We start from the raw sequence: 17,519 nt of genomic DNA, 5'->3' as shown, positions 1-17,519 counted from the left end.
TCAGCTGCTCAGAAGTCGCTCCCAACAAACTTTTCCCACCCCTGTGGCTCCTCCCTCTCGTCCAATGTTCCGCCACAGCTCCATTCTCCTGCCTCCCAAATAATCATCCATCCCATCCCTTCAAATCCTTCACCCTCCTTCGCCACTCATTCACCAAACACCAATCAAAGAATATTCTCATCTTCATTTCTCCTTCCTCTGCTTTTCATCACCGTCTTTCAGAAGCCCCAACGCTTATCATCCTCCCATTTCTGTGCATGTGCTGCCGCTGTCGCAGCTGCTGCTGCAAATACCCCCACTTCCATAGAACACATCGCTCCCCTCATACAGCCCAATCGCGTCTGTCGCTGTCACCATCGTTGCTCCCGATGGGAAATACCCAAAAAACTCTCGCTTCAGCCTCCCCAGCTCTGGCCGCTCCCTGCCCTTCTGCAGTACACACTCCTTCACACATCCCGACAGCCTCGACCCCTCCATCATCTCCATGCTTGGCCTCGCCCCTTCAACAATCAGCTCCCCTGCCCCCGACCCGTCATACTCCCCAAACGGCATCTTCAGCGTCACACACTCCCACACCATCATCCCAATCGAAAACACCACTGTCTTCTTCGTCGCATGCTTCTTCGCTCCACTCACCAGCTCCGGCGCCTTCCACCGAAGGCACTCTTTTTTGAATTCGTCCTCATCCTCAAATGCTGACGAGGGCAGAGAGTCCTCCTCATCATCACTGGCAGATGTCACAACAGTCCTTGATGATGAGATGGACGATGAATCCGAGTCTGTCGAGCAGTCTGAGTGCATCGCAATGCAGATCACCATGTGCTCTGAGAACAGCACAATGTGCGGGCTCAGGCCATCCAGCGATTGAAGCGCCACTTTGAGCTCGTCAAAGCAATGAAGCACCCCGTTCGCCACCCAGAACATGATCTGAGCAGCTGTCACCTCCCGCTCCTCCAGTGTGCCTATCGCCATCTCTTTCTTCTCGTTCCTTCCATGAAGCAGCATGAACAGCGAATCCCTCAGATCCACAATCAGCTTTTCATGTGGAGATGAGCAGGCCATTGCATCCACCAGATTCGACATCGATGAGGTGGTTGGACACAGACACTCTGATCGAACAAATGTTGAATCCGAATCAGTCGTTGAACTGGTTGAGGTGGATGAGATGGATGGTGATGGTGTTCTCTTTCTTGTCTCTTCCTCATCATCAACCTTCTCCAGCACCCATTCGGGGATCTTGTCTGAATCTCTTCCCAAAATATATTCAGTTGAGCCACTCTCGGACAGAAGATGCTCAGATGACTCCGAGTGTCCCAAGCTTTTCTCATACACCCTCTTCTTTATCCTCTCTTCATTCTTCTTCTCTGCCTCTCTCTCAGCTCTCCTCCACTGCTCCTCAGGTGACATCTCCATTGTCACCATCTCAAATGCCTTCGGATCTTTTCTGATATTATCATTCACAATCTCTCTCAGATCTTCAGCTTCATTCTTTGCTTTCCTCCATCGAACAATAAATGCAACTGCAACAATAAGAACAATCAGTAAAATAACAACAAGAACAATTACAATGATTGGCCAAAACGATTTCCCTTCTTTTCCTCCTTCAACAAGTTTTCCATCTCCCCTTGTTTGAGGTTCACTTCTGTTCTTCAGAACGAACAGATCCGTTTCTGCATTCTTTTCTCCAAATATGATCGCTGCTGCCACTTCCGACTCATCGGGTGAAGAAGTGACCATCGCAGACGAAATCGACGAGTGCACTTCTGTTTCTGATGCAAAATCGCCCTCCGAAAACTCCCACTTCTCGATCAGCTTTGTGCTTCCCATTCTTGCCACTATCTCAAACCCCAGCTTGCACGGAATGAAAAGCGCCCCTCGGAAGCTCAGACTCATCACAGCCCCTTCCTCTGCCATGCTCACTGAATCCAGAACAGGAATAAACAGCACAGACTTCAGCCCTTCCAGCATCCCTTCCGCCTTGCACCCCTTGTTCAGCATCCACAACGAGCTGTTTTCTTTCGCTCCATCTCCGCCCTTCAGGCTCACAACATTCACTGTCGCATCATCGCTGCAAACAATGTTCCTTCGAATCGATGGATATTTCCCTATCACTGGATTGTTGTTCATGAACCTTCCTTCTTCAATCATAACCTGCCCTCCTGAAATAGACAAACCTCCTTCACTTGAATTCTCTATGGTTGTGTCTTTCATGCTTGCAACTGTGCCCTTCATATCAACAAGTGATCCATCCCATTCACATATATCTTCTCCTTCATCATTCACAGTTTCATCAAAGGATTGCATATTCACTCCAAACCTGCACAAATTCATTGACACATTTCGGCAGGCGCTCATCATCACCAAACTTCCTCTTTCAGCAGATGATGAACATGACACAAACGAGCTGTTCTCAATCTTCACAAAGCTGTCTTTCAACCTATCACAGGCAATGACTGAGGAAATCAACCCAACGCTAATATTCTCGCACACCAATTGGCTTATCTCTATCTCATTTCTTTCTTCCTCATCTCCATTTCTATTCGCATCACTTGAATACACTTGAATGGCAGATTCTTCGCTGATCATAACATTGCTCATTTCCATTTTTTCAAGAGTCACTTTTCCATGACTGCTCAGACATATCAATCTCTTTCTGCAACTCACATCCTGAATTGAAATAGATGAACACTTCAGACAAGCATTTGACTCCACAACAATTAACTGACTGACTGCTGAAACATGAGAAATGTTCACTTCTTCCATTGATAAGCTTCCATTTCCAGTGACCAACAGCAGAATTAACAACAAATCTGATTCATCATTTCTTGTTGTTTCTTCACATGAAAATGAACATGAAACAATCTGAACCGCTCCTGCTTCACTTCGAAGAAATGAACCATGCGCCATCGCATACGAACTCTCAAATAAAACAAACAGACGAGTCAAAAGCACTTTGTCGGCGCAGCTCAATAGGCTCTCGGCTGATTCATGAATTCCTGAAGTCACTCCGACTTTGGCATGCTGCTCTGAACGGGATGAAATGGTCACATTGCATAACTCCAGCTCAGCCGATATTCGCCCTTCTTCGATTATCACAAGTTGGCTGTTGAACTCATATGACAAATGCTGCAGACCGTACTCCAATGTGGCACATGGCTGCTTTTGTGTGCCACAGTTCTTCGAGTCTTCGCTGCCTTTGGAGATATTTGACGTGACAAAAATAACATCATTTTGATATGTGACAATGAACTCGATCAGATTCATCGGCTCATCCACAAACTCTGTCTCATCCACTCCATATATCGCATTGTATCTGTTGTATGATCCTTCTCTCAGATCCAGATTGAACTGTGTTTCATTGATCTGCTTCTTGATATCCACACACTTCACAAACAAATCCCGCCCAACACGCGCAACATTGGAATCAAATCCATCCTTCACAAATCGCATGTTCAGATCCCCAGAAACAGCTGCATCCACACAAATCCCTCCTCCTCTGCCTTTGGCTGTCGAGCATCCGCATTGGCTCAGCGTGCTCTCTTCTATCCTCAGACTTCCCTCGCTCTTCAACACAAACAGAATGGCTCCTCCTTCTTCACTGTTTGAGCTTCTGCATTCATCAAACACACTTCTGTTCACCACAAGCTTCAAACTTTCCTTATTTGCACTCGAATCAATCACACATGCCCCTCCCACATCTTTCTTCACATCTTTCACATGGCATTTCTCCAGCAATAGAGTTGGAGTGCTTTTCATTGATTTTGCTTGCTCATGATTGCTCCTGCTTGCTCCCTCAACTTCGATCACACTTCCTTCGTTCAGACTCAATCCTTTTATCACAAGCTCCTCAATCCTGCTTTCACATCTCTCTGAAACAACAAGAAGACTTCTCTCACAATTCAAATTCGAAACATCAAAATTCGTTATCTCCAAGACTCCTTCTCTCACACAGACAAATGACACAAGCATCTGAATCCTCTTTTCTGCCAATCCTTCAATTGAACAGTTCACCAGGCTCAAGCTCCCATTCTCGCTCAAAATCACTGCCTTCTCTTCATTGTCATATTCCCCTTCCATTTCAAACTCGACTCGAGCAATCCTTGCTGTGTTTTTGTTCCAAAGGCACGCTTTTCTGCTCTCATTCACATCGTTTTCAATCACCATCTTCACCTTCGATACCTCGTCTCCCACAGGATTCCATGCTTCGATCGAGCAATCAGTCATCTCAAACACCTCATTCAGCTCAACTTTCCCCAAAATAAATATCCAACGCTTATCTGTCCCTTCGCTCATCTGCCTAACACCTTTCCGCCAACTCTGATAAGGATCTTCAGCTGAGCCACATCGAGCCACATCATGCCCTTCATCTGACACATATATCCTTTCGCTTCTGTATCCCACAACAAATCTGAACAAATCTGTTTCATTGAACACCTTGTCACTTCCAACAAACCCATTTGCATTGCTCTTCAGTGGTTCAAAGTCAAAATCAAAAGTGTCTGTTGTCACAGTGCTGTTCAGATCAAACGATTCAACAAACAGATTTTCTCCAACATCTGCCTTGTTCCCTTCAAAGATAACAGTACTGAATAAGACAGATCCAGCAATTTTGGACTTCTTGCAATCAATGAACAATCCGCCTCCCCTGCCTCTTTCAGTTAAGCATTCACATTTTTGAATTGCGCAGTTCTTGACTTGCAGTTCTGCTTCATTTTCAAGAATAACATTCGCCAATCCCCCTTTTCCATTTTGTGCTGAGGCCACTGCCTGAAACGAGCAATTATTCATATTCACTGTTCCAGTCAATTTCAGTGGTTGAGAACCAAAAACCATCTGCCCTTTGAAACTGCACCGGTCCAAAGTCACTTCTCCTCCATTCATTTCCAACAAGACAAACTCGACAGTCTCTTGTTGAGAACATTCAAATATGCAATTGCTCATCTTCATGTCACCATTTGTGGACTCAGACAAAATAAGCGCTTTCACTCCATTTCTCAGTGAATGCGGAAATGCAAAGTCGACAAAGACAAACTCTGATTTCTTGCTGTTCACAATAGCCCCATCCCCATTGAATTCACAATTTTCTTCAAACAGCAAAGAAGAATGCACCTCATCTTGTGCTGATCGAATCCTAATTCCTGACACATCACTCCCATCTTTCACATGAGCCTTCTCCAAAATAACAATCTCTGAGTTATCCTTTCCAGATTTGATGTTCTGGACACCCCGCCATAGTGTTTGACATGAATGCTCTTCCAACCCACATCCAATTGCATCATATCCTTCAACTGACAAATATACACATTCTGTATGCAGTTGAACAAGAAACAATCTCAAATTGACTGGATCAAAATAATGTGATTCATCACTTCCCCACAAATCAGCTCTATTTCCTTCTTCTTCATTTTCTGCCACAAAACAAAATCGAATGGGAGACACACTTATGTTCAATGCCTTGCAGAAAACAAACATGTCCTTCCCTTCTCGCGCACTATTCTCTGAGAACAACAAATCTTCAAACACGAAATTGTCAGTCGAATCGTTTCCGATGTGAAGATACACTCCTCCTCCTCTCCCATCTTCACCATCAACACAAAAATTCCTCATTGTGGAGTTTTTCATCAACAACTTATCATTTCCTCCCAGTTCACACCACATCATCCCCCCATTCGCCACACTCACTCCACACCCTTCAAAACAGCTTTCATTCGCTATTTCCACATTTCCTGCCTTTTTCGCTTCCAACAAATGACCATTTTCAATGCTGCACCCACTTGCTCTAACATTGCTCCAAACTATTTCTGCTCCTTCTCCTCCACATATCAAACTCTTTCCTTCTGTCGAAACACCTTTGATTTCCACTTCAGACAAACTGATCACTCCTCTTTCCACATCAGCAATTCCCTTTCCCATTTGAAAGCCAATCCCAACAACACTCACTGACTTCATTTCCAGCTTTCCGTCTGTTTCTTTCACAATCCAAACACAACTTTCCTTTTCAATCATGCTCTCTATTCCATTCTCAACCCCAAACACACACTCACTTATCAGACACTGCCCTCCTTCTATTTTCAGAAGCTCTTCATAACCAGCTGTTGTGGGAGATGCTGGAAGCTCAAATGCCAAGCTCCGTATGCTCAAGAAAATGGGGCTGCTGACCAATGTTATATGACCGCCTCCTCCAACTCCAATAATCGGCTTTGTGAGGCCTCTTCCCTGAATTGCCAACGATGCATTCCTTGCGATATCTGCATCCAAAGTTGTGTTTCCAATCACCCTGATTGTCGAGTGCGAGTCATTCATCAATGAAAAGGCATATCCAACATCCTTGCACGGTGTTTCTTCGAACCCACACTCCTCTTTGTTCACTTTTGCTCCATCCACAAACATTATCTTTGGAGATTCAGGAAACAATATCACCAGTATCGACACATTTATCGCTGGGGAAACTGAGCCATCATACACCCAAAATCGTTCTCTCTCATCTTCTTCATTCACCGATCCTTCCCAAAGAATTTCATTCAGCATCCTCCTCACATCCTCACACACAACATACACATCCCTTCCCAGCAATGCTTTGTTCTCACCAAATCTGTTCTTTTGCATCGAATAGCTCAAATCAGTATCCTCAAACTCCAAAAACATCCCTCCACCATATCCTCCTGATTCACTCACCTCATTGAATTTCACACTGTTCCCTTCAAACTTCAGTGTTCCTCCTTTCTCCACATGCACCACCAATCCTCCACCTTTTGCTCCTTCTTCAGCACAGACAATTGCCTCAAATGCACATTCCTTCATCTCAACCACTTTCCCTTCCCCAGCCCTCCCCACAACTCCTCCTCCACTCCCAACCTCTCTGCTCACTGCGGTCACACTGTTGTTCTGCAGCTGAATTCCACACGAACAATCAAAACACAGCACTGCTCCATTCTTCATGTCTGCTCCTTTTTCACTCGAATTCACAATACTGACTGAACCTCCTGAATTCACATGGATAAGCCCACAAACATCTTCTCCATTAACACCCTCCAATTCCATTCCATTTAACTGAGCACTTGCCCCATTTCCCTGAATCACAAAAAAGCTATTTGTGCTGAATTTCATATCCCTCACTTTCACTCCAACCAAACTGGATTCTCCTCCAACAACTTTCACGAGCGAGAAACTGACAACGTTCGTTCTGGATATGAACGAAACATTGTTCATCACAAGCGATGAACTGAAACACACAAACAGCGCACTTTTTCTGTCTGGCATCGAGGATGGAACACTGAACATCATTTTCCCAAATGTTGTTGCTGAACGCGTTTCAATAAATCCTTCTCCATTGATACTCCCGTTACTCGCAATCGCAACCTCCACCCCAATCTCTTCCACATCTATCTTCATCTCTTGCTCTTCAATCTTCAGCTGGTTCGTGATTTCATATTGCGGAAGCAACCGTATTATTGCACTGCCTTGACCAAAAATTGTTTTCCCAGTAAACAACACATCTGCACACGGATAATCAGAAAATCCACACAATTTCCCATTTATTCCATCATTTCCAACAAATGCAGGACTCGAAAAGTTCCGAAACAGCAGCACCAACGGAATTGCTTGGAACTTGTTTCCACTTTCAAAGCCCATCATATCCTTCAAGTTTGGCATTTCTTCTTCGCTCTTGGCAAACGAAAAATCGAACGCAGTGTCTGCTGCAATCTTCTTCAGCTCATTCGCTTCCACAAAAATATTGTTCCCTCCATTGTCTGCCCCGTTACTTTCTTCTCCCAGGCCAAATGAAATACTTCGCAAGATCACATCATATGCTTCTTCCACAATTCTCACAAAAACTCCTCCCCCATATCCTCTTCCTTCTTTTTCTTCGCTCAAATCGCGAGCATTACACTTCTTTATATCCATTCTCTCCCCTTCTTCTCCAATTCGCAGCATTCCTTCTCCACTCAAAGTCACCATCATTCCACCACCACACCCATCATTCGCAGAGCAATCATCAAAAGTGCTGTTTCTCACAACAACACTGTTTTCATCACCAATATTTCCGTTTATGGCGCTTCCATTCTGCATGCTCACACAAATACCACAAAACGAACAATCCTCAACAGTCAATGTCTTTCCATTCACATCGCAGATCATCCCTCCTCCTGATGCTCTCTCTCTCTTCCCACTCATTGTTGTTTTTGCCAATGTCAGTATCCCTGACGAATGCAATTCAATTACACTCACTTCTCCATTCGTAATAACTCCATTCAAAACACTTTCATTCATATTGCATACAGCTTCTTCTTCAATCCTCATCAATGGATGCAATCGAAACTCCACTTCATTCACACTTAACTCACATATCTCCATCTTTCCTCCAACACAAAGCACAAGCCCAACGCTCACAAAGGATGCAAATCTCGCTGAATATTGGCAGTTTGTGAGGTTCAGTGTTTCAGCACTCATCTTCATCAGCCATTCTCTTCCATCAAAGCGCAAGCACTTTGATTTAAAAGAAAACATTCTCTCACTTCCTTCTCTTCTATTTACGAGAGAGATCATCACTTAAGGGTCAGTCACGATCACTGATCTAAAAATGATGATCCCTAACAATCCTCTGGGAACAGGACTTGCGGCCGAACCGAGCGCAGCTGCGCTGCCTGGTGGTCCAACAAGCGGGTTTCCGACATTTCCCGGACCCTTTTCCGCTTCCCAACCTTCTTCTATTTCATCCTCACTCTCCCCACCTTCTACCACCCTTGGCGAAGAAAAAGAAGAAGAAATTACACTGGAAAATTCGTTTCTTAAAATATTTGGTAGAGCACCGGAATTATCGTTATATGATCTTCCATTACCGGAACAGGAGATAAATGACTTGGTTGCTTCGTTGAAGACAGAAGACTTATCCCCTTTCCTCCCTAATGCGCCTCCACCTTTTGTAAGGACTACCAGTCCGTACAAAGACGCCTTAGATCAAGCAGGAGAAAGATGTGAGACGTTTCTTTACCCCGCAATGAAACTTATTTTATTTGCCCATACGAAAACAAAAGATGATGAAGCTCAGAGTGCCGTAGCGCAAGCATGTTTACTGCTTGCACAAGCCTTGAAAGAAGCCAGAAACGCTCGCATCCAAGCGAGATTTGGATTTACCGAAGCAGCGAGAATGAAAGAGGATTCAGCATCACCGCTCCTAACGAAAAGGCAAAGTGATTTATTGGAAGAGGTCAGGAAAACCTCACAATCAACAGCGAAAAGATGGACTTCGTTCTCATTTAATTCCAAATCCTTTGGCAAAAGCAGATATGGAAAACATGAAAGCTACCAACGCCCTCGGTTTTTTCGTTCGGGTCCCCGGTCGTGGGCAGGGAGAAAAACCTCAAATACATACCGCAGAAGTCCTTCTCAAACGCGATCCAGGGGAACGGGAACCAACTAAGCCAGTCACCTTCAATTGTTGGAGGAAGAACGGAATATTTTCGAGAAGCGTGGAGAATGATAGATGGAGAGAAGTTGGTAAAAAGAGGCGTCATTCCAATTTGGAAAAACAGGATAGCCAGGGAGAAATTACTAAACTCAAAAATGGAAACATACAGCCCCCATCAATCAGGGGAAGCAACCAAAGCGATGGCAAAGCTGATCCAGAATCAGCTCGAAACGAACATAATACAAAAAATACAGAAAAGAAAGGTGAAACATTTAAATCCAGTGTTTGTGATAAAGAAAAAACAAGGGGGATGGAGACAAATTATCGATTGCAGAGCGTTGAACAATGCAACGAAGTCAATCCATTTCAAACTGGAGGATTACAGGTCACTAGAACGAATTATAACAAGAGGAGATTATGCAACAACTTTAGACCTAAGCCAGGCCTACTATTTAGTGAAAGTGGACGACAACTTCAAGCCGTTTCTTGCGTTCGAATTCAACGAAAATTACTACTGTTTCAACGGAATGCCATTTGGATACAAAGATTCTCCAAGAATCTTTACAAAAATCATGAGGAAGGTGATACAATTCATCCGGGAGCAATGGAACGTAAGAGCAATCGCGTACCTCGACGATATTATTCTTCTTCACCAAGACCAAAAGAAATTAAAATGGATAACTCAGAAAGTCGTTTCTCTTTTCGAAAGCCTTGGTCTTCTGGTAAACACAGAAAAGAGTCATTTGATTCCCTCACAAACTTTCACCTATTTGGGTTTCGAGTGGAACACGCACCAGTTCAATGTAGCTCTGGAAATGATGAGAACGAAAGAACTTATAAAGGAATGTACCAGATGGAGGAGGAGGTCCCTCAGAGCGAAAGAAGTGAGAGTAAGAGACCTTGCAGCGTTCATTGGAAAGCTGAACGCTACAAGGTTCGTGGTTCGAGAAGCTTCTCTGTTTCTCTCAGATCTTTATCGCACTTTAAACAAAATGGTTTCGATGGTAGGATGGAGAGGGAAGATGAGGATCAACCAGTCCATTCTCCCCAATCTAACCAAATGGATATCGAGGTTGAAAACCAACACGCCAAGACAACTATGCCCACTCTTTCTTCCAGATGCAACACTTACGACGGATGCTTCCAGAAAAGCTGTTGGAGCTTATTTAAGAATCGGAAACAGTATTTTGGATTTTCATCGCAGACTCCCCTATTGGCAACGAAATCAAAGTTCAAACTATCGGGAGATGTTCGCAATTTTGTCAGCTCTAACTCACTTCTCCCCAATTCTGTTATCCAATCGCATCCACAAACTACTTATCAGATCGGACAACTCAACATCGGTGTTCAACCTGAACAGGTGGCGGGCAGGAGCGAATTTGAGAAGACTCCTATTGAAGATTTGGAAACAAACGCACACGATGCAGATTCAAGTGAAAGCGCAACACATCCCCGGTCAAAGAAACGAAAGGGCCGATTCTCTTTCCAGGCTAGAAAGGGGAGGCGACTATCAGATAAAGCAAGAATCCTACAAGGAGCTTGTAACGAAGATGAGATTGAACATAACGTTGGACGCTTTCGCCACAAAACAAAACAAGAAAGTGAGCAGATGGTGCGGGCCAGGAAGCCCGATAAACGAAGACGGTCTGCAGCAGCCTTGGCGAGGAGAGACAGTTCTTGCTCATCCTCCAATTCCTCTCATTCTTCCGACAATCAGGAAAATGATTCTCGAACGAGCTCGAGGTCTTCTCCTTCTTCCCGATTGGAAGGGACAAATATGGGAGCCGTTGTTGAAAAGAACGACCCATATAGAATGGATGTGGAAGAGCCAGAGCGAACTTCTTACCCCGGGACCATGGATGAAGAGGATGGATGCTTGCCTGCCACCAGGGAAGCTTCGAGTTGTACTGATGAATCCTTAGCGATCAATGGAGAACACTGGTTCAAAGGAGTTTTGCAAACAAGAGGATTTCCAATGGATATATGTGATCTGTGCAAATCCAGTCTTTCGCCTTCGACGTGGCATGGGTACTTACTCAGTTATGCTCATTTCGGAGACCAGTGGACAAACTGCGGCTATGGTCTTTCTGTTGGAGATTGGTTCAATTGGGTCGTTAGATGTGCCGATGTTTTCCTTAAGCTTTTCAACAAGGGGCTGAAGGAGCAATCCCTTTGTAAAATACGATCTGCCATCTCTCTCATTTCTCAATTATTATTCGAGAGAAGTTTGGGAGATTACCCGCTTATGAAGCTTCTCTTCCGATCATTTAAAAGATTGGAAAGGAGGAAGAAGAAAAATAAGCCTGATATATGGAACCCCAAAATACTTCTTGATTATATATCGGGGCTAGGCGAGAACGCGAACTTATCCTTCACTACTCTCACGAAGAAAACAATTTGTCTTTGCATGCTATTCTCCGCCTGCCGGTTCACCGAGCTCGAGCGGATCAGTCTGAAACATTCTGCAGTGAGAGAAGATTCAATTGCATTGGATACTTCGCTGAAAACAGGACCCGAAAGAACAGACATTATAATACCGTTTCTCACAGATACTCCTTCAATATGTCCTGCCTCAGCAGTGTGTGAATTGTGGTCCAGAATAAGCAAACTTCAAGACAACCCTGACCACTTGTTTATTAACGATCGCACAAAGATTCCACTTTCCGCAAGAGTGCTGAGAAAACTTGTTGCAAATCTCCTTCACGAGACAGGTATACCGAATTATTTTGGTCCTTACTCGATAAAGCATGCTTCAATATCTGCATTGACAATGGCTGGACTACCAATAGCGCAAGTGGCAAAGTTCGCAAGGCTGTCTCCACGAAGCGATACCATTATTAATTACTATTTTCAAAAAGATATCGCCACATCCTGTGCGAAAGTGATTGCAGATCAAGCGGCTATTAATGCAACTTCCTCCCAGACCCAGTCATCACCTTTAAGTCTGCAAACCCTTCGCAAACCAAAAATTACCTTTGATGACAATTCAAGTTCAGAAGATATTGAGGACTCTTCGTCAACTGACGAAGAGCAAGATGAGAGGACTACAGTCTGAACTCAAAGTCTGACAACATCGAGAGCGAAAAAGGAATCAGGATCAGGTTGGAAAAACCTAATCTGCAATATGACAACAAAAGCCAAACGATCTACAACGACGAAGAAGAACCATCAAAGCCAGACTACGTGGAGGAGCCAGACGAGAACAGTCATAAAGAGTATGAAAGAAGGAATTTTCGTGAGAAAAGACTAGTTGGAGAAGTTGTCCAGAAGAAAACAATTGAGATAACAATTAAAACCAGAGCGCAAGCCAAACGTGAGCAACTCGAACAATTGCTGAGGGATGACAAATAAGAGGTCAATCAAATAATAACAACAGCAGAGTATTCTCCCAATTATGGAACTCTCTCGTAAATAGAAGAGAAGGAAGTGAGAGAATGTTTTCTTTTAAATCAAAGTGCTTGCGCTTTGATTGAAAAAGAAAATGTGAATCTCACTTCCTTCTCTTCTTCCCGCCTCGATACACTCCCACCCTTATTATAAACAGATTCTGTTAATGACCCATCTTCCTTCTTCTTCAGGCGTGATATGTAATGAGCGCCATAACATTGTTATGTTTTTTAATGTTTCTATCCTTTTTAGCTATTTCACATCACCGTTGTAATCTATTACTATTTTGCATTTCAGATCAGTTGGGTGACTGACCCTTAAGTGATGATCTCTCTCGTAAATAGAAGAGAAGGAAGTGAGATTCACATTTTCTTTTTCAATTAAGACTCTCTGGAACAACCAAAAAAAGAGACTCAAACAAACAATTTGAACTCGCTTCAATCATAGCACTCTGATTCACTGTTATGTTTTCATACACATCCATCCTCGCCTCCAACTCAGCTCCTCTGAATGTGCTCGATCCACTCGCCAATAACAGTTCTGATCCAAGAATTCCAGATTCACTAATCTTCAAGCTTATTCCACTTGCCTTTTTCCATTGTGCAATCCCGAACTGAACTGTTTCACATGGATACCCTGCATACCCACATCGGGAAAAATCTTTTTTATTTGTCCCACCAACTGCAACTTCTGAAACATCCTCTCGCAAGAATAACACAAGTGGAATCACATACCCTTCATCTTCTTTCTCTGTTCCCGCAATCTCATCTTCTTTCAAAAGATCTGGACCAAATCCAATCCTCATGCTGTCAATCACATTCCCCATTTTTTCTGTCTTCACAAACATGTTTTTCCCACATTTGTTTGCAACACAACCTGCAAATTCAACATTTTTCAGCCGAAAGTCGCCCGTGGATTTCACACAATCCAGCCATATCCCTCCTCCATATCCTCCCTTGTCTCCAATCATTCCAGCTTGGCATCCTTTCAACTTCGCCAATCCTTCGATTCCAACATAAAAGATAGAATCTTTTTCCATCACTATCTTCATTCCTCCTCCATTTCCCTTCTCACAGACCCCATTCATCTCTCCTCCTTCAACCTCAAGTTTCTGGCCTTGTCCAATAACACCCTGAATCGCTCCTCCATCTCCACTTGAAAGCAAGCATCCACTGAATATGGTTCGATTGACAATGCTGTTTCTCGCCTTGTTGATGCTGATTACAGACCCTTTGTTCCTTCCTGTGCTTTCAAACTTCGAGCCACTTATCAGCAATTCTGAATCACTTTCTGCCTTTATCAGACCAGATTCGGAGCTCAACACATCGGTGCAAACAAGATTAACTGCTTTGACTTTTGTGCCCATTTGAGCGCAGATGATCATGGGCTCCTTGAATGCTAGACTATCGACTTCCATATCATTCAATTCAGCTTTTCCATTCTTCACAACAACAAGAGAGTACCCAATCTCCGAAATTGAATTGCTTCCCTTCACAAGTGATGATGATATCTGCAGGCTTCCTTCGACTTCCTCTCCCACAACAAACACTGCCGTTTGCGATGATTGTAGCCATGCCTCCAAGGACAAGCTCACAAGACTAATGCCAACATCACTCATCACCTCAATCACTCCACTCTGCTCGCTCCCATTTCCAACAACACTTATTTCCGATTTTCCATTCACTCCTCTGATGCTGTATTCTTCATTTCCCATCAAACTCAAACACTCTGAAAGGGAATACGACGAAGCAATTGTCAATTTGTGCACTTTTTCCTGTTGAGCGAGAGAAAACTGCATTGTTTTGCACGGATAGTCTTCAAAGCCACACACTCCAACATCCACTCCGTTGCTTCCGACATTTACTCTTTCTCCTCTTTCTCTCAGGCAATAAACAAGCGGGATGACCACCTCTGGTGTTCCTTCATCTGTGCCCATTGCTTCGTCAACAGTGAATAATGTGGAATAATATGCAATTCTTTCTCTTGTGACACTTGCCTTCAGATTTGGAGAATACACATAAAAATCTTTCCCAAACAGCGCACTGTTATTCTCAAACCCTGGATTCGAAATCACAAAATCATCTGCTGCGTTTGTCAGCTTCAGATAGATGCATCCTCCTCTCCCTTTGCCATTTTGCGCATTTCCTTCTCCATCATTGGCCACACAGTTTTTCATTGCTGTTGTCAACCCTTCTTTCCCTATCGACAATTGACTTCCCTCAGCAAGCGTCAAGGAAGCCATCCCTCCATTTCCATTCAAGCATCTGCATCCACTAACCGTTGTGTTTTCCCATTCAAGGCGCTCCTCTCCTTTGAATGCCTTCAATATCAAGGCACCATCTCCAACTTTTCTCACAATCTCTGTGATGTTTCCCCCATGAACACATATCTCTCCACAGTTGCTCGTCGACAAAAGGCAGCAGTCTGAAAAGACAATGTTCTTGACTTCACAATCATCGAGAAAGATTCTGCCTTCGTCAGCACTTAGAAAAGGCCTGTTGAAAATACCATCAGGCGTATCACTTGTGATTACACATTTATCCAGATGCACAAATCCAAACATTCCAGTCACCTGAAAAAGAAATGAATTGATGGAAATGCTTGAGCTGTGAATGAGAGTAAATAACTCCATCTCAAGTGATCCATATTCAACGAAAAACAATGATCCGGATTCTGTGTGACTCGAAATGTTCACTCTGTCCAATCCATCACTCTTCTTCAACAAAACACTTCTTCCGCCTACTTCTATTTCGGTTTCCTCAAAGCATTCGCTTTCCAATCTTATTGAATGGTGCTTGAAACTTACCCACTGATTCATTGCAAAACCAATTGTTCGGCATTCATCATCGGTTCCTCCACAGTCGTTGTGGTCTCCTCCAGACTTCGCTGAATTCACAAGGATTGGATCTGGACTTGCATTTGGGTCTGGAAGCCATTCACTTCTGTCAACATTTGTTGTGACTCTGTTGTTTTTATTCGAACGTGAAAAGGAATATCTGATGCAATCGGAAGTAACTTTGGTGCTATCTGGATTCCAGTAATGAATATCATGTCCTTCATTTGAGTCAGCAGAATTGTTTTGAAAAAAACAATATTTTATGCATAAAATGGATGCGTCCAATGGTATTGATTGCGATATTGCACCTGAATGGCTTTCGGTGTGAGAATTCGAAATTCTGCAATCTGTTGCAAAAGATTTTTCTTTTAAATTGTGTGTGTGAATAGATCCACCATAGACTACTGATTCACAATTTGAAAATGAACTTGAGCATAACTTCAAAATTCCATGTTCGCAATTTAGTGCTCCACAGTAATTATTTGTGTTGCAATTAAAAAACATACATCCATAAATGCTAAACAAACCATAAAATAAACACATAGCCCCTCCAAATGAAACTGATGTCAAATTAACATAACACTTTGAAAAATTTGTGTTCACAATGATGCAGACAAATTGATTGTCATGATATAAGGCTCCTCCTCTTGTGTATGTATTTTTGTCGTTCCTTGTGCTGCAACCTGAAAATGAACAATCTGTCACATTCAGATTGGCTGATCCTTTCACTGAGATTGCTCCTCCATTTCGATCTGAAGAAGAGCAGTTGGTGAATGTGCATCCAACAAACACAATATCTCCAGATATAAATGATGGCAAAGGACTTGTAAAAGGCTGATCTTTGTATGAGTTCTTGGCTTCAGAAAAGGTGGTGTTCATCGAAACAAATCCGCTTCCCCTTTCCGCTCCAACAATCACTCCATCGAACGTGTTGGCACAATAGCAAAAAATACATCCAGAAACAACGTTTTTCTGCAAAGTTTGCTTCAAAATACTTTTTGCTGCAAATGCTGGCTTTTGTCGCGCTGTGATGTTCATGAATTCGCACATGTGAACATCAACTTGTGAAAACAGTTCGCTTCCCACAAATGGAGAGGTGGAGGACACCATAATGTCTGAAAAGATTGAAGAAGCCATTTCAACAAATCCAACATCAATTTTGCTCTTTTCTTGGACCGTTGTTGTTGACACAAGGCATGGGAACGCATTGCAGTTTTCATTATTAATTGCAGAAATGTTGTTCATTGCAACTCCACTTTGGTCACAGCAGATTGGCGAATAATATTCTTTGCTGAACATTTCCAACAGGCAATTCGAAAGAAAAAGAATCGACCTTTCGGCATTAAGTGCTGGCATTCCACTGAAATGAGTTCTTATTGCTATCAGGTGAAAATAGATCGATGAATTTACCAACGTTATGCAAGACTCAAGCTTTGACGAAATTATTGCTTTTTCCAGACAATCATTTTTCCTCTGTTGAATTTCGACAGAATCATTCTTCAAATTTCCTTCATAATCATTTTCATATAAATTATTCTTTTCATCATCGTTCAATTTCGATGGATTGGTTTCCTTCCAGCTCATTTCAGCAAATTTCGAATTATTTTGTCCCTCGAATGCAAACGAATTTGAAAAGACAAAAAATACACAAAACAAAATAGAACATCGAAAAGCATAAGGATGCCACATTTTTCTTGAAGGCAAAGAGTGCAGGACAACTTTTGAAGCAATTTGTTTGACTGATCCTGTGATATATAATATAAAGATTTGAATTCCTGAATACCCTTTATTTAAAAATTGAAGCAATCAAAAAAAAATTATGAAAATAAAGAAAATCTTTGTTAATCCAAAAGAATTTTTCAAAAAATGAATAATACCTGTTTCTCT

The 17,519-nt window shown here is 42.8% G+C and overlaps 2 protein-coding genes across 2 annotated transcripts; both read right to left on the bottom strand.

Moving 5' to 3' along the window:
• Positions 1-237: 237 nt before the first annotated feature.
• MONOS_14250 (uncharacterized protein) lies at positions 238-8,451 on the bottom strand (the record flags this gene model as incomplete). The annotated part of the gene is made up of 1 exon (XM_067867036.1): positions 238-8,451. The coding sequence occupies one exon, from the start codon at positions 8,449-8,451 to the stop codon at positions 238-240; it is 8,214 nt and encodes a 2,737-aa protein (XP_067723363.1).
• A 4,721-nt stretch (positions 8,452-13,172) lies between these two features.
• On the bottom strand, positions 13,173-16,988 carry MONOS_6695 (uncharacterized protein; the record flags this gene model as incomplete). The annotated part of the gene is made up of 2 exons (XM_067876944.1): positions 13,173-15,850; positions 16,160-16,988. 2 exons carry the CDS (start codon positions 16,986-16,988, stop codon positions 13,173-13,175), a joined length of 3,507 nt encoding a protein of 1,168 aa, XP_067723362.1.
• Positions 16,989-17,519: the final 531 nt, after the last annotated feature.

The sequence above is a fragment of the Monocercomonoides exilis genome (assembly GCF_001643675.1).
Source record: "Monocercomonoides exilis strain PA203 chromosome Unknown scaffold37-1059404, whole genome shotgun sequence".
NCBI lineage: Eukaryota > Preaxostyla > Oxymonadida > Polymastigidae > Monocercomonoides > Monocercomonoides exilis.
Note: the sequence above shows the minus strand (reverse complement) of the source record. Positions and strands in the feature narration are given on the sequence as shown.